Here is a 27,367-nt window from a genome sequence, read left to right as displayed (position 1 = left end):
GTGTCTGTCTTGGTGTTCAGTATACAGCTGAATAAATCAGGCTCACTTTCAGTTTAACTTGGCAAAATTACACAAAAAAAATCAGCTTGTCAAGGAAGGAAAGAGTGTGTTAACACCGCGTAGAAAGGAGGAAGGAGAGGTGGCATCAGCTCATCTGCTGTCACAGACAAGAGGAACAGCAATTCGCAGAAAAACCAAATCCGCCCATGTGACAGAATCTGGTTTCCTTCAGCTTTAGCATATGTGCCAGAACACGCCGTTCTCTCAATGAAGCCTGTTAGCACGTTACGCAACATGTCTAGAAAAGAGAACTCAGGCCAAAGTAGCCACTCTCCTCCTCTCGGTCATTAATTTAGACACTAATGATTGCACTGCAGGGTGATTTAGCAGCAAACGAATGTACAGGCATTTGTGAAGCTCACAGATACACAGACAAGAACTTCTTTAGTTTGGAATTGTTTTTATTGCATTCTTATATTCTTTTCACTTTGTTACTTAAAACTGTTTAACCACACGCTTTACGGCACCAAAACACTCATTGATAAAGATTACATACATTGCTAGCTTACTTTATGTACAATTCAGCATACAAATACAAAAAAAAATGATCAGAAAAGTGCTTTAATGTAGTGGAAGAATAAGAAATGAATTATACAATGAATTAGATTCACATAAAGCAAACAAACAAACACACAAAAACCATAGTGAACATATATTATACTATACTGTACATATCACCATAACAAACAACACTTGAGACGAAACATAGAAATTCGTAGCATATTTTCTCCACAGCAAACTGTGTTCATAGCTTCATTGTGATAGACTAAATATCTATCATCGTAACTACACAGAAGTTAATACTTGTACTCTTAACAGTACTACTGAGAATGTGCAGCCATAAAGGCGTCACATAGCTGACATTTATCCAAAGTGAAACAGTGAACGATAAAAACACTGGACTTTGTGCACCAAGCTTGGGTTGCTGCTGGCTTTCAGCTTTGCTCCCAGTAATTCATGCCTGTGAATTATTTCTGTCTACAATATTTGCAGATTGTGACAAAATCCAATCTGCAAGGCAGATATTAAGTCAATCAAACGTAAGACTCCTTTGCATAGGAAAGTTCCTCAAACACAGGCTGGCTGCATCTCCGTGACACGACATCGTGTTGACGCGTCGACACAGACTCAGACATGGCTCTCTGGCGGAAAGGCTGCCGTAGATTGACAATGTCTGATTCCTGGGGAATGCATTCCTGAATTTGGATGCACTGAGGCTTAGAGTCATAATTTACAGAGGATGGACGAGACCTGCTCCTCATCTCCTTTACAGTCAGTGAGCGATACTGTGGGGGGGGACCCACATTCTGCACCGCCTGTTCGTATGATGGAGGGCTGCAGGGCTGCCTGCTGTCCACATGCTTGAAAACTTCAATCGCAGACAGAGGGCGTGGTCTGTCCACAGGCTCGGCTGGTGGGTCAGCTTCACTCTGTAAGTCCTCCTGGAGGGTTTCACAGGGGAAGGCGTTTTCCTTCTGTGAGTCTCTTTTCTGGCTGCTTCTGCTAAAGGCTCCTAAGCTCCTGGTCCTCATTAGGACTTTAGTGGCAACTCTCATGGACTGAGAGCGCTTCCTTTCTTCTGGTTTGGAAATCTCCTGCTGTCCCTTAACAGCCACTGAAGGCTGGCTGCTGGCCTTTGCCTTCCTCGAGCATCCTGGTGACACCATTGGGGAACTAGTGAAAACAGAGCTCTCTGAATGGTTAGAGGTAGTGCTTTCGAGGGAAGAGCAAGAACAGTCTTTGCCCATGAAGGGCTGCAGATCTCCATTGGAGGTGTTCAATTTTAAGAAAGGCATAGTTGGCCTGGCAACGCTACGGCCTCTGAGCAAGAAGGAGTCATCGGAGATCTGCTTTTTCAGAGGCTGCTCGCCAAAATCTGCCTTTTCTGTGGAGCAGTCCTCGTGGCTCCTGGCGTGGCTGCACAGGCCCTTGAGATCGTCCGAGAGGAGGATGATGGGCTCGGAGCACCGGCGGTTGAATTCTGGCTTTGTGTTGAAGACAGCATCGGACCAAGAAGAGGTTGTCGTGCTGGGGCTCGGCGATGAGGATGAAGAAGTAGAGCCATATTCTGTAGACGTGGACATGATATTCTCTCCCACCTCTGCATCTCCATCTGGGTCGGTGCTATCATACGCAGAGTCCTGATGCTGGCAGGAGACGGAGTCTGTTGAGGAAAGGGCAGACATGATTAGAATCCATTTAATCTCATTTACCTCTGTAAAACAGGCCAATAAAGGTGTCTCAGCATTATTGGGGGCTTTATTTGCTAATTAATTTACCTTCATCGGTGTCCAGCAAGACTTTGGTATTCTCTCCAAGAATGTCACAGTTCTCAATCAGGAACTGAGTAAGATCTGTCACCTGCAGAGAATCACACAAAGACAAGCAAACATTAGTAAAATGAATAACAACAACAACGTCAAGGGATTCTGTAGACAGATTCAGTGCTTCACTTGGTCCAAATACTCGGTTTGTTATTAGCACCTAAGTATGTGCTAGTGCACGCCCACTTATGAAACCGCTTGAGGTTTTTTGCACTGTGAGCCGCGAGGCTTCAAAGCACTCAAAGCGAGAAAGTAAATTCATATCACATCTTTTCACCTTTTGCATCTTCTCCTTCTGCTCCTCCAGCGAGGTGTCATCCAGCTGCAGCAGCGTGGGGCCGATGCACACCGCCAGATTGTAGGCATCCATCTTGTTGATGTCTGCACTCTCCAGGATGTGATGGAAGACGCAGATCAGATGCTGCAGGAGGAGTCTGTTCAGCCCGGGGAGATCATCTACCACCCTAGTTTGCGGGTAGCAAAAAAAAGGGGAAGCAGGAAGGAAAAAAAACAAAACAAGAAGGTTAGCTTGCCGCTCTTTTTTTAAAAGTCTCTTCCTTTTTTAAAACAGCAGACAGACTTAAAAAAGAGAAGTGGGCTATGTTCGGGTCTGATTGTATAGCGAACGTATGGAATGATTAAAAACTTCCCTCAAAACCACAAAACCAGTCATGAAAAAAGAACGTAACTATTTTTTTAAAACATATAAATTATTTTTTTGTGTTTTTTGTTTTTTAAACGGGCAGTGCAGAGGCTCATTAGCAGACATCGACTGCTTACTTTGTGATTTCCAGAGTTCTCTGCTGGGTGTCTTCAATGTCCAGAGCCGCCATCCACTTGTCATAATACTCTGACCTCAGCAGGCTGCCAGGAAGCTCCTTCAGAAAACTCTATAAATAGGAGAAAGGCATTGATTAGACACATGTATATTAGAGGCTGTGCACTAGCATATTAAATATGATTAAGACCACCTATTTGACAGCTTCCTTGTCAAGCGCTCTAACATATTCAAGGAAGTACTGCTGCTTTCTTAGAAACTATAGCAGAAGGTAAAGCAGTAGTAGTGTGGCCGTTGTGGTAGCAGTGGTTAAAATAACCTACAGTCAAAATGCTTCTTTATCAGTGATGTAGAAAGTACTTTAGCGCTAATATTAATCGTGGATTTGCATATGTGGTCATGCTAATAGTATGCGAAGAACACGTGAAGTGTGAGCGCCTCTTAGTATGCAAACGTACTTTGAGCAGTCCGACGAGCAGAACGACGGGCAGATCGCCCATGTCCACGCTGCCGCCGCTGTTCAGCTGCTCTCTGATGTCTTTCATGCTCTTGCTGTTGCATGGCTTCCGAAACACTCCCTCTGTGGAGGGGCCTTTCTTCCTCAGCAGCACCAGCAGCTCCTGATGAAGCAGGACGGGAGAGAAGGAAGATGAGATTATCATATATGAAATTTTTTTTTTAAACACACAAACACAGCAGCTCTGTATGTGTGTGGGGGTGTGTGTTTTTGTCTTGACTTATTAATGTGCACCGTTTGTGCATGAATGCACGCTATCATATCATATTCAATCTTCAAAGCATTAAGAAATCATTTTAAAACACAGGTTGCTAATATCTTGAAACCAATGCACAGAAAGTTCTCAAAGTGAGCTAAGCTACTGATATGACATCAACTCTGACATTTATCAAAGGGCAACTTACTGTGACTGGTTTGGGAAGTGAGCAATCGTCTGGGCATATCTTGTGGAGGGGCTCTCCAAACAGCTGAATCTTGTTTTCTATTTCTGGTCGCTTTTTGCGGCCCTTTGACAGCCTCCTCCTCACCACGTTCCACTTGGTGTCTGTTAGGAGCAGAAATGTTTTATCCATTTAACATTTTATACTCATAAGACACGGCAACAAAGGCAGACGTGCAAAGAGTCAAAGCCCCGAGTGCCAAAAAAACAAGCTTTCTGTACTAGTTCTCTCTTATCAGCGGCTAGATTTCCTTTCGTCTGTGGTTGTTCTCTTTGGTCTCTTCTCTGCACATGGCACATTTAGTGAGGCCCTCCCTCCCACCAGAAAAAAAAAAAAAAAACCACCGTAAAGAGATTTTCAAACTCACCAGTGGGCTGTCTCTGCCTGTCCTCTTGATTATTCAACTGCTTCGACACAGCGCAGATCTTCGCGTTGCCCTGGTGACAAAATAAAGAAAAAGTGGCGTGGTGAGCAGCGTGGAAGAGGAACACGAGCATGCAACAGTAGCCCAGGGAGGGGTTGTGGCTTTTTTTGTGTCAAATTGCACGCCTTCTAACACGTGAATGAACAAATGTTAGATAAGTCTTTTAGATGTACAAAAGACAGATTTCTAATTATTTTCGGAATTCTAATATAATTATTGCTTTAATTTTGCAACTTATCAGTCTGTTTGCACTTTCTGCATTTAACATACTATGTTTATTATGTAATAACTGCCCAGTCAGCGTTAGCGCAGAGGCACAGCTGTTTTTTACCAGCAGGTGTCTATTTTGAACATTTTCTACCATAAGAAGCCAGAAAAACTGGGATTACTTACATCGAGTGGAAACTCAATCAATTCTTCCATGCCACCTCCTGTTAGAGTTTTGGTCTGTAGGAGACGGAAAAGAGTAGTTTTTCTTCAGTAACAGCTCTTAAAAATGTTTATGTTTTTAAAAAAAAATGTGGCGGCGCAGATAGCGAGACTTACTGTGATATTGCCACTCAACACCTTCATCAGGACGTCTGGCGGAAAAGAAGAAGAACCGGTCCTCGTTTTTGCTTCTTTAACTTTTCTGCAATGACGATAAAACACATTTACTTAGAGGAGTGGCACTCACTGACTGTTTATCAAGTCTGAATTTTGAGTTTATAAAGCAGCAAAACAAAAAATAAAATGATGAAGTTATTGGGAGTAAAGGGTGGTTCAATGGAGCCTCAAGAGATTATTAAAGAAATAAAGTTTTACATTGTTACAAATGCTGCCTTGATGTTTGCATAACTTAAGAAGCCGATATGAATATGTGCAGAACAATTACAATAAGTGGCAGAAGTGATCGAAAAACTTGCACAATGCTTTTTATGAATGGCAATAACTGGGAGAGCGCCTGCGAGAGTTTGCTGATATAAACAATGATCTTGTTCTTACCTGTGAAGAGTATCTAACCAGCGTTCTTTCACCTCAGGCGAGCTGTGGGCAAAATAACGGCATGGTATGAGTTACTAATCCACACAGAGCGATTGAAACAAGCCGGCTGATTACAGTGGGAGGAATGACACGAAGTGCGGCCCTCGCTCTCTTTTAACAGCTCTGTCGGAAAGTGTAACTCAGTCATGGGAACAGGAAGCAACGTCACGGCGGGCCCCAACCAGAGACATCTTCCACTTCCTCATATGCTTGCTGTGGCTTCGTGTCCATCAATGGAAACACGCCGACGAAACAGACGAGCCTACGTATATACACCTGTGCGCTTTCACCTTTAATGACCTGATTTGATGCCAGGCGCTTTAATTATAAACTGTCTGCGCACAGGCCACAGGAAAATGTCAACAAACGAGGCCGCGGCCTCTCACGGGATCCACGGTCGACTCGGTGTGAGTGAGCAGGAGTGAAAGTTTCACACACTGAATCATCACCAGAGTCCGAGCATCCGATCAGAGAACCAAATCGTCTCATTTTCAAACAAAACAACTCAAAACCCACTAGTGCATTCATCACTTTCTTGGAATACAGCACCAGCTGTGAAACGGCTCTTGGTTTGATTCTAATAAGTTTGCGAGAAACGTGGGAGTGACTGCCCCAAATGAAGCATTTCTAGACTTTAGTGCCGTTTGGTGCTCTTCATCATAAATTCACTGGAGAGAGAAAAATCTACTTTGACTCCTTTAACAATGGAAATGTCTAGACATACAGCATCTGATGTGTTTTATCTTTATTGTAAAGGCCAGCATTTCCAGATAAAGATCATCTGATGTTAATTCCCTCCCAGCTCCACACTTCCTATTTTACAACCTTTTTGTCTTGTGATGCTACTCTGCGGACTTTCTACTTGCCACTTCCCTATTTCATGAAGGCCACAGATCATCTGACCTTTTACTACATATGCACGAGTGTGCATATGTGGAAGATTTCATAAAATGAATGACCGGCAAAAAAAGCAGTCTGCCGAATAAGAAACAGAAAGCTTATAGTTGCAAGAGTGTTTTTATATTGCAAAATACTCGTATTCTCTCCTCCGTCAGTGCTTTAACAGATTGTTTGCCTTGACGTCTCTCTGTAATCTTTTCTTGAAGAGCTCATGTGGCCTTTTGGAAATTTTATTCTGGCCTATTTATTACTTTTGGTTTTCATCAAAATTCACTCCATCTACTCACAGCTGTGGTTTACGACATATGCAAATACTGAATTAAGCAAAAAACAGGATAAGCTCCACTGCGCCTGAAAGCTTGCACAGCATGGCAGCACAAAGGTTAAGCTCTGAGAGGTTTGTGTATCCGTTTGCCAAGAGGCAATTTATTTTCAAATGAACTTCCCACACTACCACTGAGCCCTGACTTTAGACCGTAAATGTTTTGTTTGATTAAATTCTCCATATTGCCGACAGCTGTCCTCTTTAGCTTGTGAAATAGGTTGTTGTGCGTTGGCTAATAGTAACCAGAAGCCTATACAGTCAATTAAATTAAGTCTGGTCTCTAATCTGATTCTCAGTTCCCACTGTGGCCGTTCGTCAACTCAACTTTGACGCCTCTTTATTGAGATTATCCATCTATTTACTTCTGCTTATCCAATTCAGGATCACAGGGCGCTGTAGCCTTCCCCAGCTGCCACATGACGAGAGCAGACAACAACACAGACAACAATTCACATTCACATTCACACCTCCAACTCATTAATCTAACCCCACTAACTGCATGTCTTTGGGCTGTAGGAAGATGTCAGAGTACCCAGAGACAGACACGGTGAAAACATGCAAAGCCCACACAAAAAGACCAGATGGAGGATTTGAACCCAGGACCTCCTTGTGGTGTGCCATTGTGCTGCCTTATTTAGATGACATGTTTCAATATTAAAGGTTTACCATAAAGAAGGAAGAGCAACAATCAAATCAAGATCCACATGTGAGCTGTGATGTTTAGACACGTGTATCCAGGTATTTAAGCGTACAGTGAATCAGTGACTCAACACTAAATATGCTTGGCCACTTCCATGTGAGTCATTCACTGTGTGTATGAGTTTGTGTGTGCGGGGAGGGGTAGGGGAGCTTCTCACCGAAAACACACCAGACAAAACGTGAGATCCCAGGCCAGGATGAGGGTCAGCCTGAGGTCAATGTCACCAATCAGTCCATCCTCTTCCTCCGGTTCATCCTCGAAACTGTAAAGCCAGACGTCCTCAAGACTGACTCTGTGCTTCAGTCGGTAGCTGGCAGGCGACCTGTTGAAACAGGAATGAAAATAAAACCAACACGCCTCTAAATAATTTTCATTAATTTGTTTCTAAACGTGTTGTTTTCTTAAGATTACAAAGCAGGTTTCAGTTCCATAATTTTTGGATGAGTGATTGATTTTCTTCCTTCCTGTGAAACCGTTGAAAAAATATCTTTTATATGAAATAGCGCATTTCCTCTCTGTGAAAACCTTGGCACTGAACACAGAAATAAAAACACGGAGAGAAAAAAAAGCCGTAATTTCTCCTGTGACAGCTTGTTTTGAAAGTTGGTCCTTCATGGGAATAATCGTTGGTTATTTCTGCGAAATAATCAATGATCTACTCTTGCACCTGAATTGTTGACTGATTGCTGCACTTGAAAATATGGCGAGCAACAATGGTCACATGCTAAGTGTCAAAAAAAGGGTCAAGATTTCGATCATCCCCCAGTTTATTAAAAAAGATACAAGTTTATGACAAATAAGAGTCTAAAAAAGAAAAGGTGACTCATAAGAGATTAGAAAGGAATTATTATTTGAAAAAATAAAAAAAAACACCACAAAAAAGCCACACAGAGGATTTCTATGTATGACCTCGCGGACCTCCATGTGCTTGCACAGGGGAGCTGACTGGATCCTGAAGCGCCGATAGATTGAAGGAGCTGGGAGGTGTTTTGGTACTAAAATAGAAGGAGAGAAGCGATGCGCTGATAGAAATAAACATGCTGTTTATGTGCACAGCTGTTGTTTTCAGGACAGATTATGAACAGCTTTGGCAGAATTTGGCAGATTTCAGCCAGTACTGTTTGCCCAAAGTCGGTTTCTTACTATAAATACACAAAGTGTTTGTCGTAATTTCATCACAATAACATATATTGAAAATAGCCAGCATGTATAGGCAAACTATAAGCATGTAAGGTTATGAAATCCTCTAGACTACAGACAGCTACTTAAATGAGAGATTCATGAAGTTAATAAGTTTTCTATGTGGGAGTGTGACGTGTTCTTAATTTGGAGTCTGGAGCTTGAGTTTACATTTCTGTTTAAACACAGGCGGCCCATCTGTGCACCCTCTGCATTAGATTGGTATAGATCTAACAAACAAAAACAACTTTAAAGGTGTTATTACATGAGTTGCTGTTCTGAGACAGTCCTCCCCATGAAAAGGTTGTTTTTGTGTAAGCTGTTACGATGACCTTTAATTTCCCTGATAGCAATGAACATTTGGCCCAAATGTGGTCTGCAGTTCTTTTGCGACCCATATGTGGCCTCCACTGATTCTGAGTGAATCTGGACTCTCTCAGCCACAGGCACACCTTATACAGGTCAGTTATCGGGCGGTTTTTCACATTAGGGCCACATCTGGGCCTCTAAAGTCTTAATCATGCTACAGCTGAATCAGAAGTTCCCCAAGCGTGCCTGGTATCTGGGTTCACATCTTAAAGATAAACAAAAGCTGTGTGAACTGGGTAGAGTTACCACCACTGGAATCTATCACAACATAGCTGTGTAGCGTGTGTTTAACGGTGTGAAAGGTTGCATTTGACATCAAAATACGATCTCCTCCTGACTCTTAAGTGAACAGGTTTTGTGCTGAACCTTAGCCAAAGTGGTTCTGAATATGAACCTAACAAGAGCACGAGTGAGAAAGTGAAAGTAAACAGCAAAGCGGAGCTAAACTTTAGCCCAAACTCGAAGCCCGGATCAAAAATCAGGTGTGCTCGTGACACCTCCACCTCACCATCCACCTACACGCTGCTAAAACGCTGAGATGGGCTATTTCACATCGTAGCAGAAATGAGAAAAAGTGCCCTCCGACACCTGCTGCGTGCCTGTTTCTTCACAGCAAACTTTAAAAAACACACACACGCAAACAGATAATGAATAATAGTAGCACACAATCATCTCTGGATGTAATGATCTCATAGATTTATAGGCTCAAACAGGCTGTTATGCTGTATGACAGTGGTGTGCCAGCTGTGTTGTCTACAGGAACAGTAGGCAGGTTGTGGTACAGAGATGAGTGTGATGTCCTCCCACTCATTAGGTATAAAACTTCCACCGTGTTTGACAAACAGATCTGATCTGACTAAGCTATGCAAACAGTGTTCACCTGAAGGTGTATTTAAATGCTGTTTACATTAAAAAAGAAAAGAAACAGAGGTTTACTTATACGTAAAAACAATAAATAGGATGTTTGATGGTGAAGAAAAGGCGTGGGCAAATGTTCAGAACATCTCAGGGTTTTCAAATTTGAAGAATTTTAAGAGTGATTTGAGCCACACAAGCACTTGTGAGAGTATTGAACCAGCAGCTCTGTTTTTTGCTTCAAAGCTGAAGCGAAGGTTAAAATAACTGTTGAGTTTCCCCTAATGTGACTCCACTCCAAGGGAACCACCCGACTATCTTCTTCTACTAATTTAAAATAAGAGAACCACTCATAAACAATGTCTGTTGCTGGGAGATTCCCCAACTCTCCGAGTAGAGTCCAAAAATACACATTTTGTTTTCACTTCCTCTTTCGCTCTCCCATTCCTACTGTACAAACACATGATTAATTTCAACAGAAAGTTGCTAAAACAACACAGTGGCAGTACGACTGAATTTCCTTAGTTGTGATTTACTTTAAAATCTTCAGTTTTACAAGCAGAAACTGTCTGGGTTTCATACACACACTCCTGAAAATATCTGATCATCACAAGCTAAAATGCTGGGGTTTTAGATTAATAATATCTTACTTGAGTTTGGCGAAGACAATCACGTCGCTGAAGAGGAACAGGTGTCTCTCCCTGGTTTTTGAGCCCTCGCTGACCTGAACGCACTCGTCCAGCAGCAGCTCTCCGTTCTCGCTGGTGAGGCCGAGGACAAATGGACTCTGCTCCACAGACACCCAGCAGGGACCCTCCTCCCTGAGCCAGAGGATACACAAAAAACAAAAAAAAAAGGAGTGGGTGACGGGGAGAACCCACAGCCAGACGAGTCTAAATTTGGTGATTTCCACATGGAAATGATACACAGCTGATTTTGCATCTGAGAGAGATCAGGTTCATGGCATAGTTTAACAGCTGGAGCCTGATGTATGAACAATAATATGACTTTTTCATAGAAGAATAGGCGTACACATGTAAGTCAATCCTGATAAGGTGAAGCACAGGTGAAAAATAAAGTTAGATGTAGGTCGGGATAAATATCAAAAACTCATATATACACTCACCGGCCACTTCATTAGGTACACCGTTCAACTTTCTAATCAGCCAATCACAGCATGGATGTAGACATGGTCAAGATGACCCTGCTGAAGTTGAAGCCAGGGATCAGAACGGGGAAGAAAGATGATTTAAGTGACTTTGAATGTGGCTCTTGTGGTTTTGGCGCCTGATGGGCTGGTCTGAGTATTTAAGAAACGGTTAATCTACTGGGATTTCCCCCCACACAACCATCTCATCAGTGTTTACAGAGAATGGCCCATCAAGTGAATGGCAGTTTTCTGGAAGAAAATCCCTTGTTAATGCCAGACAGAGGTCAGAGAAGAATAGCCAGAGTGCTTCGAGCTAATAGGAAGGCAACCGTAACCCAAATAAATACTCGGTGCAACCAATATATGCAGAAGAGCGCCTTGACGCAGAGGGGCTACAGCTGCATGAGACCACACTGGGTGCCACTCCAGTCAGCTAAGAACAGGAAACTGAGGCTAAATATAAGAAAAACTTTGTTTGATGACTCCCGATCTCTGTTGTGAGATTCAAATGGACGGATCAGAATTTGGCATAAACAACGTGAAATTATGTATTAACAGTTCAGGTTGCTGGTGGAAGTATAATGGTGCATTTAGCCACCACAGTGACCAGATCTTAAGGCAATAGAACATTTTTGGGATGTGGTTGAAAAGGAAATTCACATCTGGATGTGCAGCTGACAACTCTGCAGTAACTATGTGATGCTGTCATCACAGAGGAGTGTTTCCAGCACCTTGCTGAATCTGTGCTACGAAGGGTTAAAGCAGTTCTCGAGGCAAAATTAAGCCCAACTTGGTACTAGAAAGGTGTACATAATAAAGTGGCCACTGACTGTATATGTATATATTCTTTTTAACTCTTCCAGGCTTCTTGATGAATTTATTTTTTAAAAAAGGAACCATGCATATGCACAACATCGTAAATGTGGCTAAAAAAGATTCGCTTCTACTAAAACAGGATCAGCCTTAAATTTTATGCATCTGTCTCCGGGTGTTTCTGCTAAAAATGAATATTAATCACTTTAGGAGAACAAATTTCCGTAGAAATGTATAATTCATATGTAACACGCTCGTTAAGTTTTTCACCGGAAACGTATGAAAGCCGATGGTTAAGATGTGAATTGGTATGCATGAAACTGCCTTGTCATAAGAGGACATACCAGAAAATGAAGAATGAGTTAGTGAATCCATCACTACCGCTATTTATGTTTAAATTTACTCTTAAGCTACTTATGATAATAAGTAATTTGAATTCTAGGCAAATACAGCGTAAGTGCAGAAAAAATGGACGATTAGAGCCTGCTGAGCCACCCACCCCTCGTTTTTGAAATTTTTCTGTAGGCACACTGTCTTGTAAATAAAGGGCCACATTACTAATACTCAGTGGAATATGGCATGTTTTTCAAGTGGCATACTTAGAAGCTGATGCTTTAAGTGAACAAACACGTTACATAGTAATATCCTAACAACTCAAATTTGTCACTGCCATTGTGTTTTCTGGTTATTTTCCAATATGTGTAACACAATAAACCACTATTTGTCTGATCAATTTCCTCCAAAGCGCTGATCCTCCTCCAAATATCACAGAGAGCAGAAATGATGCTCTAATTCAAAGAATAAATGTCAGATGTGTGCATGACGCCATCGCCAATCCTGCTCAACTGATCTTGGATCAATAAGGTCATCTTATTCTTTACAGACAAGTGGTCTGATATCAACTTACTGACTAAAGTTTGCTTATTTGTTCAGAAATGACATTTACCAACATGTCTTAAAACCTGACTCACATATCTATGCGTAGATGCTTTTGTTTTCTTTTACTCTTCATAAATGCCACCAACCTGGATGGAGGAGTTTGTCACATTTACTTCACTGGACTGACTGCTGGTGTTAATTAATGTATAAATAACACAAATATTTGCTGTCAGATAACAAAAAATGAATGTAAAAAGCCAGCGTGCTCATGTTGTTGCCTCCCTGTTGTGTCTAGAGTGAGCCTGTGAAGATGACGAGAGAGTAAGAGCAAGTAAGAGTTGTTTGTTCTAAATGCATATGAAACCACATTTAGTGGTTGATCTTCCCACTTGGTCTGGGGGAAGAAATTCAAATTGTTATAGTAGAGGTACTTCCCCTGACTGCTGGAGATGACACATTAACTACGGGCATATAAACTGTGGGAGAAGCTTTGTGTTTGTACTTACTCACAACAGGATGAACCATAGAAGTTCAATAGTAAAAGTGTGTTAACACGAGCATGCCACTGCTTTGTTTGTTTTGTTTTTTTTAAATTTCAAAGATTAGTTTCACAGACTGGGACCACTTTTATTTTCTTAGTAAATATTGATGTAAAAACAGAAGATAAATGCACTTTACCTTCTCTTGCTTTGCTAATTAGCCAAGCTACACAGCCAAAAGATAGCTTTGCTTTGTAGCTAGCTGTGCTTGGTTAAAATGAATTTGTGTTTTGTGGACTAAAATTCAAGGCATAAGGCTAGATTAGATATTTGTCTACTTGGCACACAGTCTAAACATCAAAACTTTGAACAAGCTAAGCCAGCTGCTCCGCTAAAGCTAACACAAACCTGGCCTGCTAACCAAGCTAGGTGGGCAACACTGGTCTTTTACTGTTCTACTGCTTTTTTTTGTATTTTACATATTCTTTATGTACTAATATTTTAATTCATTACAAAGAAGTCCAAATTTAGCAGCATTGACGTAAACCACAGAGACCCTGTGAGGTAGATGGACTAAATCCATCCAGGTATAAGAGGTGTAATCACGCCTGTTCAACTGCGCCTTACCACAAATATCTAATCAAGCCAGTCACATGGTAGCAACTCTAGCTAGGCATGCAGTCATGGTCAAGACAACCTGCTGAAGTTCAAAACTGAGCATCAGAATGGGGAGAAAAGACCAAAATGTTTTGTTGATGTCACAGGTCACAGGGGCCAGACTGCTTCCACCTGATAAGAATGCAACAGTAACAACTCATAGGTTCTTGAAGAAGATGGGCTACAGCAGTAGAAGATCACACCCACACCAGGTGTTACTGATATTATCTAAGCTAGAAAACTGAGGCTAGAATTCACACAGGCTCACCAAAACAGGACAACAGAATAGAAAAACTCTGCCTAGTCTGATGAGTCTCGGTCTCTCCTGCAACATTCATATTGTAAGGTCAGAATTCGGCATGAACAACATTGAAGCATGGATCCACCTACCTACCTTGGATCAACAGGTCAGGCTTCTGCTGCTGGTGTAATGCTGTGGGGGATATTTTCTTGGCACATTTTGACAACTTAGAGCAACTGAGTGATGTTTAAGCACCACAACCTACCTGAGTATTGTTGCTGACTATGTCTGTACCTGTATGACCACAGTATACCCATATTCTGATAGCTGCTTCACTAGATTACACATTGTGTTACTGAGCATAAGAAGGGTGTCCAACCCACTACTAGCAAAGTGTACATAATAAAGTGGCCTATGAGTGTATATAGTGTCAGAAAGGCGTGAAAACTGGTCGAAAATGGGAAGCTGGTACAGTGAATTGAAGGTACTTTTTCTTAGTTAAGCAATAAACTAGAGTGTTATTTTGAAACAGTCACGTGGGGTTTTTTGTTTTGTTTTGTTTTTTTGCTTTCTTTGCACAGCATTTTTTATTAGCTAACTCAGGAGCCTAGTGTTTAAACATGTCCAGCTTTAACCATCTTTATATTTAATAAGTATAAAACTACTGATTCAGTGTCATTAGAACTATGATTCACAGCTTTATTTAACACTGTGTTTTCACCCCACTACATCATTAACACATATATATGTAGAATCCAATAATAACATAGTGCTTAGCTCTGTGAAATAATATAGCTATATATGTCTAATTCTGCCTCTTTATGCTGAGGTATACTCTACGTCAGTGGCAGTCCCACCAGAGTGAAACTGACACCCACGAAGTCCAGCCCCCTCATGGAAATGCCTGATGTGTGTGTGTTTGCGTTTGCGCGCTGATTAGCTGAATGTGTGAGAGTGGGATGTGTCTGACATTTCTCTTTTTGCTTTGAAGGGATCGCCCACTGCGTGCTTTGGTGGTCTTAACATGACAACGTCTGACGAGTGTGATCGTTATAAGGTTAAATTTTATAGCCAAATCAAAGCCCACGTGTGTGAAATGCCCAAAGACAAAACAAACTGTCAAACTGAGGGTTTGTTGAGAGGAGTAAAAAAAAAAAAAGCTTCAGCATTGACAACATATTTTAATTATTCAGTTTTCTATGTTTGAGTCTCATCTAAGGCCACGTTTCCATCTATTTAAAGACGTTTTCAGAAAACATTTCAGGTTATTTGTTGGCCTAAGCTTACAATTATAAGATAAGCTACGTTATTATTCCAAAGAAATGTCCGCAGGTTGCTAAAACCCTTCAGGATATGAGATCAACGTGTTTAAAATAGCAACTGAGGCCGTAAATTAATTTCTGTTTTAAAATACTGAGAAATTGTTTGGCTTCTTGTACACTCAGTGAGCAGTTATCGCACAGCTTCAAAAATCAGTCATTCAGTGTTATTACTGAAAGAACCTGCTTTACGGGAAACATAGAAAGGATCTTTTGTGGTTCATGAAATTAAACTCAGGGACAGGAGTTAAGATGTTGCTGTAGTAATATCTGGAAGCACGCTGTTTAGTTTCATATTGAACTGATTGCTTGTGCTGTCAAAACATGGAGGTGCTGGTAATGACCTCCTGTTGATTTATTCAAAAAGGTCAACTTCTCATGGGCGAGAATAACCGGTTAATTAGGTTTCCTTGACAGATCGATATCGTCCGCGCTGCTCGCCCCTCACAGCCCGGTCATGGCCGAGGTGAGGAGCCACAGTGCATGTGCACGTTGTTGTTTCAAAACCCTGCTGTGTAATTCCCCGTGGGGACATCTGTGTTTGTGGCCTGAACAGAGTAGGCAGCGTGGCCTGCAGGGTGACAAAGCGTGACACGTGGCGGGATGGAGGGGAAGTTAGGTTTTTGCTTGTCTATATAATGTGTGTGAGGCTATTCTCTAATGAAGAGTGTGCTGCCATCTATAGGGTGGAGGCGACACTGAGGCTACTTCTTCTTCCTGTGATTGCTGTTATGATTTTTGAATTCTGGACTTGACTAAACATCGGAGCCTGACTCTCTAATTAGATCAAACTCAATCAGACAGTTAAGTGAAAAAGAAAACTTCACGATGACTCTGTATGTTTCTGTGTGACTTTACCAGTCTCTTGTTGCTTCAGGTCATTGAGGTTTGCGGGGATTTGTTTTATCTTTTGTTATAGATTTGCTGCTGTGCTTGGGAACATTCTTCTGCTGAATGACCCAATCTCACCTAAGATTTAGCTTTCTGACACCTAAATCTCACATGTGACTCTAGAATACTTTGGTATACGGAAGAGTTAATGGCTGGCTCGATGATTCATAGCTACTCAGGTCCTGTGGCTGCAAGACAAGCCCAAATCCTCACACTTCCACCACCGTGCTTGACGGCTGGTATGAGGTGTTTGTGTTGATATGTACAATATAAGACAATACAATACATTTCTCCAAACATGGTGCTCTGCACTCCAGGTTGACTTCTGGGAAGGTTGTGGTGAATGCTCCAGCACACTTGCCATTAGTTAATCAGATAATCAGTTAATCACACGCATTTGATTGCACCTTTAATGCTACTTACCCTCTTAATCGCTATGGAAACAGTGCATTTTTTTCAATGTTTTGAAATTTTAAAGCTAATTGTTCCATTTCTATCATAAAAACAAATAACTGTACGTCAGATAATTACACAGCCTTACTTAGCGCACACTTCCTTCCCCACGAGTTATGCTGAGCTGTGCAGAGATTGTCGCAGCAGAAAACTGTAAGGCACTGTTGAGCGTGCAGCACTATGATCAGAGTGTGTTAAAATGACTCCAGGCCGTACAAGAAAATAACGGTTGCACATGTGTAAATGCATCTAATAAGAGAGTCTTTTGCACACCTGATAGGGGACCATGGCATCCCCAAAGCCTTCCCAAAGACCAGCGATGGAGCTGAGCGCCGTCTCTGAGCCAAGTGTCTGAGGTGCTGTAAGAAAGCAGAAGTGATAGATAAACAAAACTTTTTGTGTCTGCCAAGAAAATAAAAACCATTAATTCATATCTGTCAACATTTTGCTGACAAGACACAAGAGACACAGAAGCATTTCAGTCAGGGAAGAAAACCGCAACAGAAGGTTTGCTGATTTGCACAATTTAATAATGGATACACTTTATATTAGGCCGCAATCAGAGATGGCAGAGCTGTGACCGCAGTGAAGCTTATATTTAGACTGAGGAAATAACTTATTCTCTGGTGACCTTCCACCTGCAGACAAACGAGTGCAGGAACAGCTTCAAGAAAGGCAGCATAATCGCTTAAAATAGCTGTTCAGTCAGAGGTTCCATTAAAGTAAATACATTTACCAAGAAAAGAAACGAAAGCAAGCAACACAAAGTACTTTAATTTACCAATTTCCGCCCTTCAGAGGCCGAATTTTACATTTCACTGCTTAAAGTATTGAGTACTGAACTTAATAATGCTCTGGATTCCAATCAGAAGGTCGGGGACTGAAAGCCTCGTCCCTCTCTGCTCTAACAAGTGAATACATGTGGACGAATAAATGTTTGTAGGGGGACAGATAAAGGCTTCTTCTGAAGACTGAAGGATTCAATTGCCTTAGCACAGAATATACCATTTTCAAATATTAAGGAATTGTACGAGATAGCCAAAGGTAGGAATGAGTTCCTGTGTGATTCAGTGGTCCTCCATATTGAAGGCCAAACATCTGTGTGCAATAATAAGATTTTTTTTTTCTTGTGACAAAGGACAACCGAGAGAGGATTTGAAATTCAAGAGTACACTTCCATGAAATTAATCAGCACCGTGTGCACTGAATATCTCTCACGTGTTTGCATAAAGGAGGGGCCAATGAGAATCTGTGTGGAAAGCGAAGGTAAACTGAAGCCGTAACCACACATATGAGCTCTGAAATCTGGGTCAGACACTTCCTCCATCACATATCAGCTTCAATCTTGGTAGTTTAGGACGCTGATTGCCTGATTGTATTTTCTCACTGCAGTTAGTGTCGAGCTTTTTTGCATCGGGCCGTGTAACGATCTGCAAATAAAAACAAATCTCACGTGAACTTTGAAAGCGCTGAAAGAGTCGCTTCAGGTGATAAAGTCGTCGACACAAATCGTTGGACACAAATACGAAACACTGATTTGAGTATTAAAAAGGTAAAAAGGGTTATTTTATTGCTCTCAAGGCATCGGCGTAACTTTGTGCTGAACATTGGGGGGGGGGTCAAGATCTCTGTCTAAATAAATAAATAAATCTCGGTAAATTCCCAGATGATTAAACATGCAACTATTTTGCTGGTAATAACTGAAATGAGTAAAGAAAATCAACAGCCTATTTATGCAAGGTAATTCATCATTTCATTGAGGGGTTATATTGGTTGGGTCTGATTATTGAGGGGGGGGGGGGGTCATAACCCCCCTAACCCCCCTGGAAATTACGCCCCTGTCTCAAGGGTTGATTTTATTTTGTAGATTTAAGGCACATTTATTTTACAAAGTTCAGATACAAAAAAATATTTATTTTCCTGAGTTATCAAAAACACTTTTGATCATTTTAAATCTATTAATATGACTAGAAAAGTTTTTTGGTTCATATTGAGCTGAGTTTTATGACACGTGTGTAATGATGGTGGAAGCAGCCATCAGAAGGTGATTACACTGTAGTCATAAAAGGATGAACATAATCAGCGGCCACACTCAGACAGGCTGTATTGGTTAAATAATGCCCAGTTAGCATTAAGGAGTTTAAAGTTTCCCAAGAAACTGAAACGTTGACACAAGCCAGGAGGGATCCGTGCTTTCATGCTGTTCACAGCAAGTTACATTACAAAATACAAGAAATCAGGCCTCATCATACCAGATGGCATTTTTTCTAATCTTCCATTGTCCAGTTTAGTGAGCTCATGTGAACTGTAGGCTCAGTTTTTTCTTCTGCTGTTTTAGCGCATCTGCCTCACAATTTGATGTGCTGTGTGTTCGGAGATGCTCTTCTGCATACCTTGTGAGTTGGTTTGAGTCACTGTTGCCTTCCTATCAGCTCAAAGCACTCTGCCCATTCTTCTCTGACCTCTGACATCAACCAGAGATTTTCACCTAGTGAACTTTCACTCACCCGAGATTTTCTCTTTTTCAGATCATTCTCAGTAAACCCTAGAGATGGTTGTGTGGGAAAATCGAAGCTGATCAGCTGTTTCTGAAATATTCAGTGCAGCCCATCTGATTCTGTGTTTGAGGATTTCTCTTTTATTTGCTTGTTTCTTCATACATGTACAGTATATCTTCCTTAACCTCCTAGGACCTGGCGTCCACATATGTGGACATCACATTTTGGGTTATTTAGACCAAAATACTCAATTTTGCTCTACAAGGGTCTGATATCCACTTACGAGGACATTATACTGCTACTGTTCTATCGAAATTTTAAACAAATATCCTCATATGTGGCTCTCATTTTTCTTAGAAACAAAAATTAGGTAAAAAAAAAAAAAATCTGGTAATTCTTTGTATTTACATTCATCAGGTCCCAATATGCCCAAATATCAAAGAGAAATTAAAAATGCATGCCGTGGAAGAGTTCGGGTCTTAGGAGGTTAACTTACTTTTCTTTTACTCAGTTGCACTGATGGATGAATAGTCTATTTCTACTATTTCTACCTTTTTCTTGTAAATGGCTTTTCTTTGGGGAGTTTTGAATGCATTTGAAGAGTTTAGAGGAACTTCTGAAGTTGCCTAATAATTGTTGGGTAACACTCCGACGCACTTGGACATTTGTTCATTTGCGTGAAGGAAAACAAACAGTCTCTCTCCGTCCTTGTTATGGCTCCTGCTGCTGCTGATGTTGCGCTCTAATTGTCAGACAAACTGAGAAATTGGATGAAGCAGAGTTGGAGATGAAGGAGAACAACAAAACAAAACAAACAAGAGCTGGAACTCTTAACAAAGTGTCTCTCTCTGGCCTCTGTCCCAGCAGCTCGGAGCCAGGCTGGCGCACAAAGTCCGCCGACTGATGACGGACGCAATGGAGGACACAAAGGCTCATTGTTACCTGAATCCTGGAACCACAAATGCCACTAAGGGAGCGTGGCCAAAAGTGTCACCATTAACAAGCTGTAGGTCCCATCTGCTGGAGATTTGCTTTGTTTTTAGAGTCTCTGTACTAGTCTAATAAACACTTTTTTTTAATTCTTTTTGGAGAAAGCTGATAATATTTCTCTCTCACAGTCAACAAATAGACCAATAGCACCCATTCCTCTGAAGTATCTCACGCTCGGCTGTTTTCTTAAACAGACTTGTTGGGAAAATCTTCCGTTACCGAACGTTTGATATTTACAGATGGTCCATGTAGGGCTAATTTCTTTTGATTACGAGAACAAGAATAAGAATATTAATGCACTCAATATTCATTCAATGAAGAAATAATAAAGCACCTTGTTACCAGGGAAACTATAAATTAATGCTTTTTATTAATATGGCTGTAACTTGGCTAGGTTTAGGTGTAGAACCAAATAGTCTTGAGTGGCTAAGCCTATCCAGGAGAGATCATAGGTGTCGGTTCCGGAAATATTATTATCACAGTTCAAAGAAACAAGTGTGCATTGCTTAGTAGAGACAGGAAACAAAGCAGTTGCCACAAAAAATGCTATTTCCTCTGTTAACAGCATTTTGTGTGGTGATGCCTTGTGTATACTCTTGCCACGGCAAGAGTTGAAGTGTAGGTTGGGTTATGGTTAGCCATTTCACAGTAAAGTGGATTCATCTGCTTGAGTTCAGGATAAAGTGAGGGTAAAAATACTCATCAATGGGGGCTGCAGTGAGCAGACAGCCAGCCTGTTGTGATTTGGTGCTGTATAAACAAAACTGAATTCAGTTGAATTGTATAAATCAAAACCTCCAACTCCAATCATGTCCTCTATGTTATGGAATTGATTAAAAGGCACTTTTAAAGTGCTTCTGTGTGTTGCCCTGATCTACATAGCACACATGCTGATCTCATATAAGCCAGTTTGCAGGTTTAGACCCTGTGACTGGCTTTTTCAAGGTGAAGCCTTAAAAGGGAGTTAACATATTTCTGCTGTGAGGATCTCTCATCTTTGGAAAGACCTGCCTAAATTCATCTTTTGGCCAAATTAGAGACCTCACTGGAGCAAGTTTGCAGGTTTAGACGCTAAGATTGGCCCCTTCTGACTGCTCCAATTTTGAGATTGTTACCAAACTTTCTTTCATGAGGGTCCATCATCTTTTGACGGACCTGGTTAAGCTGAGCGAGCTGTTAATCCCTTTCTAAACCGAAGAGTTTGAAGTTTAAGGTTTTCATTAGAGATCAAATGTAACTGTTCCTGTATTTTAAGGTTATTTGGTTTATCTAATTTTGACTTAGATGAAGATCCGGCCAAATTAGTGAATAATCTGTTAACAAACCGTGGTAAACCTGAAGGGCTCATAGACGTTTTCTTGCAGCTTTTCCTGCTTCTGTTGCATCTGCACTCCGTGAAAGCTCCGAGAGCCTACATCTCTACACCTCTCACTTGCCACACGCCTTTGAACCTCACTGGAACGACCAATTTTATCTGAACCCTCCCACTCACCCATTTTCTGTCATGTAATCACATTTCGGCAGTCAGTCAGTGTTGTGATGTTGTATTTCCTCTCTGCGTCTTTGATCATAAACCCCTCACAGACGCATAGAAACTGATCAAAATAACTCTTCTTTTTGATATCACAAAACTGTCACTATTATGACCTTTGTGAGTAAATAATGGGCGCATACTTACGGGATGCAGTGAAGCTGCACCATCATCATAGCTTCCTCTCCTCATTGCTCCAATTCCATAATCTGAACCGTCCATCCTGGTGTCTCAGGTCCCAGAGGAAGCCCTCGACCCCTCTGCTGTCCTGTGCTGTAGTCTGTGTTGTCAGTTTACAGTTTCCACTTGGCAAAGCAGAGGAGAAGCAGTTTGCGTCCCAGATTGAGGGCTCTGCTGTGAATGTGGTGGGGGAAGCGCATCCACAACAGCTTCTTCTCTAACTGGTGCTAATGAGGGTTTGAACAATGGAAGCCAGGCTGGCACACAGAAGGGGGGGGCTGACCTGGGCCTGCAGTGCCACTCCAACCCCCCCCCCCCCTGCCCCCTGAAAAACTTTTTCCAAGCCACCACTTCCTCCATCTGATCTCATCCCAGCCTGTCCCGTTACGCTTCAGCGAGGCAGCTTCCTCCCATAATGAGATCGGCCTGCATCCTGTCATGGCCTGCTCGTCCTCATTTCCAGACTAACGAGGGTGAGATTCCGTGACAACAGGTTCCTCAGAAAAACAAGGTCTCACAGAACGGTCCCACGTCCCTGTTAAACATATAGAGATGTACTCCTGAATGTTTATAATGAAAATCAAACCAATTTTTAGCCAAGTATGTATTTAGGTTTAAAATAATTCCATTCCCAGAGTGAGTGGGCAAACCTAAAGGGCCACAGTTTCTCCAAAAAATCAGAGTGGTGCAATAAAAAGTAGCCAATCAGAGTCAAGCGGTAGACACACCTCCTGTTCTGCTTCTCACACAAACCACAAGTAAATGTTAAAAAATAGATAACTTATCATGTGATGATGTCATAGTGCAGTAGTAAAGGCTTTATTTGGGTTAAAGAACATTTGCCATTTGTGTGTGTGTGTGTGTGTGTGTGTGTGTGTGTGTCATTGCTTTGAAACAGGAAATAAACAGCAAGTTCCTGTGGAAAGAGCTATTGTTTTATAGCTTCACATATCCATCCTGACCTCCTCCATTACTCTGTATTATAAACTGTATGTGAAAGATGGAAGTAGCCATATTCCTGACTCTCACTTTTCAGGGGGTCTTATGCTTTATAGTATTGTGGCTGTCCCTATAATGATGTTTTTGAAACAGAACTGAATTTGGCTCCGTTTTGGAGCCAACCATGGAACGCATGCAGCAGGCAAAGCTTTCTATCCGGCATGGAGATATAGTTGGACACATCAGCGGTGAAGTGTATTACTTGGCTTAATCTCTGATGCATCCATTGGAGTATGACTGCCAGATAGAAAGCACGGGCGAATAAGGCATGTTGTATGAAATACTGAAGAGTGCTCCAGGGTAGAAAAGCTCTATATAAGAATCAGTCCATTTAAAATCTTTTATTTACACATGGGATCCTGGCTGCTGTCTGGAGGTGTCCCAGTGAAGCAGTTACCCATCTCCCACTAAAGACATTAGGGATTAAGCAGTGCTGATAACTCAAGAGGTTATACTATCAAATCCTATAAGCTCTAATGAGTCTGTATGTATACGTTTTACCCTGTGTGGATAAGAGGAAATCCAAAATAATTTCAAACTTGTGCATCATATTAAGCCCAAAATCGCCGCGACATTCATGCCCATGATAAGTGTATGTAAACCTCTGACCACAACTCTTTATTTCAACACAATAAATACTCACAAAGCTAATTACCATTTCTCACTATGCCCCTTTTCAAGATCATAATCAGACAAAGAAATTAGAACAGTTTTGTTCTCCTACAAATAAATAATTAAAGACTATATTCTTGCCTTTAATGGTTTCTATAGATGAACAATGAAAAAAACAACTTTTCCCAGAAAACTTTTTTTTTGCTAGACGAAGAACATGAAGGTTTTGTGAATCAGAAAAGTGTTTTTCTTGCTCTCCTTTCACAGCTTTGGCTGTTAACCTGTGGTTTTTGTGGTTGATTGCTGGGCCAATCCCTTTAACCTGAAATCATGCTTGCCAGTGTACTGTGGAGGAGAAACTGTTTTTCAGCGCATAATAAATGTCATTTCTCTGGCAGAGAGCCTAACTCACTGTAAAAAGTCCCCCAGCTCAGGTGCTATTTTGATAGAGCTGATGGTATTTCGCAGCAGACAGAATAAACATCAGGACATCACGAATGCCTGAAAGTGTCTCGAGATAATTTGAAGATATCGTTTCTAATCTGGTCACATAACCTTACACACTTACTTCCTTCTTTATTTTTGAAAAAAAACCCAACAACAAACCTTGCTCTTTTTTTGTTGATCGTTTAACACATTTTACCAAATGACCACAAGCTTCAATGTATTTTATTGGTATTTTACATGATAGACAAACACAAACTAGTCCATAATTTTGAAGTGGAAGAAAAACGATGCATGCTGTTCAAAATGTTTTATGAATAAAATCCCCCTAATTCCTGGGGATGTAACACTAACTGAATTCTGTTGGGCGGTCTCTACCACCTTCGCACATCTACAGACTGCAGACTTTTTTGCAAAATAGCTCCAGTGCAGTCAAATTGGATGGAGGGTGTCTGTGAACAGCAATTTTCAAGTCTTGCAACAGATGCTCAACAGGATTTAAGTCTGGCTGTATGTTTAAGGTCAAACCTCCGCCCCATTCTCAAGTCTTTTGCAGCCTTTAATAGGTTTTCTTCCAGGTTTGACCCGTGTTTACGTCAATCAATCTTCCCATCAGCTCTGAGCAGCTTCCCTTTCCCTGCAGGAGAAAAGTGTGCACACAGCATGATGCTGCCACCACCATGTTTCACAGCTTTGTTTTCAAATCGATGTACAATTTTGCATGTAGGCCCAAAGATTCAGTTTTGGTCTCATCTGACCAGGGCACCTTTGCTGTGTCCCCTTCATGGCTTGTAGCAGACTTCTTATGGCTTTCTTTCAACAACAGCCTCTGTCTTGACGCTCTTCCATAACAGCCAGGTTTGTGGAGTCGAGATTTTCCCACCTGTGGATCTCTGCAGCTCCTCTAGAGTTAACGTGGGTCTCTTGGTTGCTTCTCTGATTAGTGCTCTTTGATTGGCCTGCCAGTTTACTGTAGGTGGACGGCCATATCTTAGTGTTAGTGTTAAAAGCTTGAGATATGCGTTTGAACTTTTTGGACTTTTTTCCTACGTGCTGTGTGCCAACAGCCCCATTCACTTTAGTTTGCTTTCTTTTTCCATTTTGCCCTCACTCAGCACTGAAATCTCAAACCTCTCTACTGTGGGTCACAGATAGAAATCTCTTTATTACACCTGTCCTGCAAGAAAACACAGACTCCAGAAACTCCAGAATTAATTTATCAGCAGGGAAACGTTCACACAAACAAACAAACAGGACCTTTGGCTTTCTGTAAAAATTTTTGAGCTGGCTACGATCCTGGAGGACTCTGTTTAGTCTTGTTTGGAAAAGTTTCCATGCAGTTATCAAAAGCTCAGCATGAGGCCAATTCAGAGGAGGCCTCTGTTTTCATGACTGGTTTGATCTTTCCTGTCTGCTGGCAGTGATGGGCTTGTTCTAGGAATGTACTGCAATTTAGTCCATTTAAAAAGTTTTACAGTTTATTGTTATTTTTTTTAATGGTATAAATTTTGAATACATGTGTAAGAGTACAATCAAAGTAAAAGTAATGCATGATTGATGAGTGTTTAAATATAATAGTGTGCAAAAATGATAAAACACAGAAACAGATTGTACGAAAAAGAAACAAAAACAGTAGATTAGAGCAAAGATGGGGCTATATATGAGCACAGGTGGGCTGGATTCGTGCACCCTGGACAGGTCGTCAGTCGTCAGAGATGATAACATTCATACTTAAGGCCACTTTAGAATCACCAGTTAACCTAACAAGCCTGCATTTGGAGCACCTGGAGAGAACCGGGCAGTGGATTCGAACCCACGACCTTGTTGGTGTGAGTCAACAGTGCTAACCACTGCATCAAAGAGCAAATGATTAACACTGAGGCGTGACGACATTTAACCGAAGGCAGAGAGAGAAACACATGAAAGCCAACAAATATAAGCAAGTGCATTACACAAAGTTCTGACAGCTAAGCATTCAAAGCATTTTCTGGTGAGTGTTTAGCGTCGTTGTGATATTCCAGATGAAGACCAGCGAGATGCAATTAAGCTCTCCTGCTGATTTGGATGATGAGGGAAACACTGAGCTGCTTTGTGGCTCATCAGTGCGCCCTATTGTCAAGAGAGGTTACATCATCGCCAGCACATAAACAAAGACCGGCTACACATCTCACTGCTCATCTTCAAAGACCTTTGATAGAAACACAGAGTCCAGGATATTGGTGCTTTGCTACACTAAGACAGAAATGTCACCCTGTTGGTCACGTTCAGTCCGTTTGTTTTTCCTGTGCATGTGTGTTTGTGTGTGCATGTGACTTCACACACACACACACACACACACACACACACACACAATCTGTGGGAAACTGTTTGGCGGTCTGCACAAGCATAGAGCGTCGAAGCCCCTGCACAAAGCTTGATTAGCATACCTGCAAACTGATCGTGCATGACTTTGATAATTATAATTTTTTTTTATAGCAGCAGTAACTGTTTTTAGACCATTCTGTGAGACCGGAACAAACTGTAAACAGCAAACAGTTGCTCATTTACACTGGAAGGTCAATGTGTATCCTCTCATAGCTCAGCTTTTGGGCTACATCAACTCCTGAGAGGAAATACCTCTGCTGTGCTTCACTATGCTGTGAACTTTCAGTTGTTTAGAGACACATTTACACAAAAATCAAGGCACCACAAGTCATTTGAGGAAGTGCCACTATAAGGTTTCTAAACCCCAGGAGCTCTAGACAAATCATTTAGCCACTGATCACCATTTCAGAAGCTATTAAGTGATTAGACAAGCATTAAGACACGAGATGAAGCCTCGCATTTCTGCTCTGTGAGGCAACTTTATTGCTTTCAGTTCATGCAGCTGTTGAACCCTCAGACAGCTGCATGGTCTGAATAAAAATGCGAGAATCCTGAGAGATTTTGAAAATAATTACAATGAGAATAGACTGGTTTGGAGCCTTTTTCTCAGTTAAGATGGATCTGGTCTTGTATTAATGTTTCTCATTAATTTCAGACACTTCAGCCACACTTAAATGTGAATGAATAAGCATGATAATGAGATAATAAAATGTCAAGGAAGGGTGCGTTTTTTTAAAATATGCGACACGGATGGCGTCACTGAAGATCAGAGTTCCCATGTTTAGTATTTAGTTTGCGCTCTTTGGGCTTTAGGTACGGCTTCTGTGAGGATCAGACTCGGACTTTGAACCAGTAAATAATCATGTCTGGTTGGAGTTTTTCCATCTCATAACTTCCTAATATTTCTTTGTTGAACTGTTCCTTTGCTAAAGTCATCCCAGCAGTCTTATTCTTTGAGGTTATGGATTTTTCG

At 41.4% G+C, this 27,367-nt stretch overlaps 1 protein-coding gene across 1 annotated transcript; it reads right to left on the bottom strand.

Moving 5' to 3' along the window:
• Nucleotides 1-443: 443 nt before the first annotated feature.
• Nucleotides 444-22,072, bottom strand: tagapb (T cell activation RhoGTPase activating protein b). The gene is made up of 14 exons (XM_019346275.2): nt 21,943-22,072; nt 17,050-17,135; nt 10,545-10,715; nt 7,649-7,813; nt 5,528-5,569; nt 5,090-5,174; nt 4,937-4,990; nt 4,487-4,556; nt 4,084-4,223; nt 3,621-3,782; nt 3,165-3,274; nt 2,662-2,848; nt 2,340-2,421; nt 444-2,224 (listed from the first exon to the last, which is right to left on the bottom strand). The coding sequence occupies exons 1-14, from the start codon at nt 22,015-22,017 to the stop codon at nt 1,095-1,097; spliced, it is 2,559 nt and encodes an 852-aa protein (XP_019201820.2). The 5' UTR covers nt 22,018-22,072; the 3' UTR covers nt 444-1,094.
• Between the last annotated feature and the right edge of the window lie 5,295 nt (nt 22,073-27,367).

This window comes from Oreochromis niloticus, linkage group LG15, assembly GCF_001858045.2.
Source record: "Oreochromis niloticus isolate F11D_XX linkage group LG15, O_niloticus_UMD_NMBU, whole genome shotgun sequence".
In the NCBI taxonomy this organism is placed as follows: Eukaryota; Metazoa; Chordata; class Actinopteri; order Cichliformes; family Cichlidae; genus Oreochromis; species Oreochromis niloticus.
Note: the sequence above shows the minus strand (reverse complement) of the source record. Positions and strands in the feature narration are given on the sequence as shown.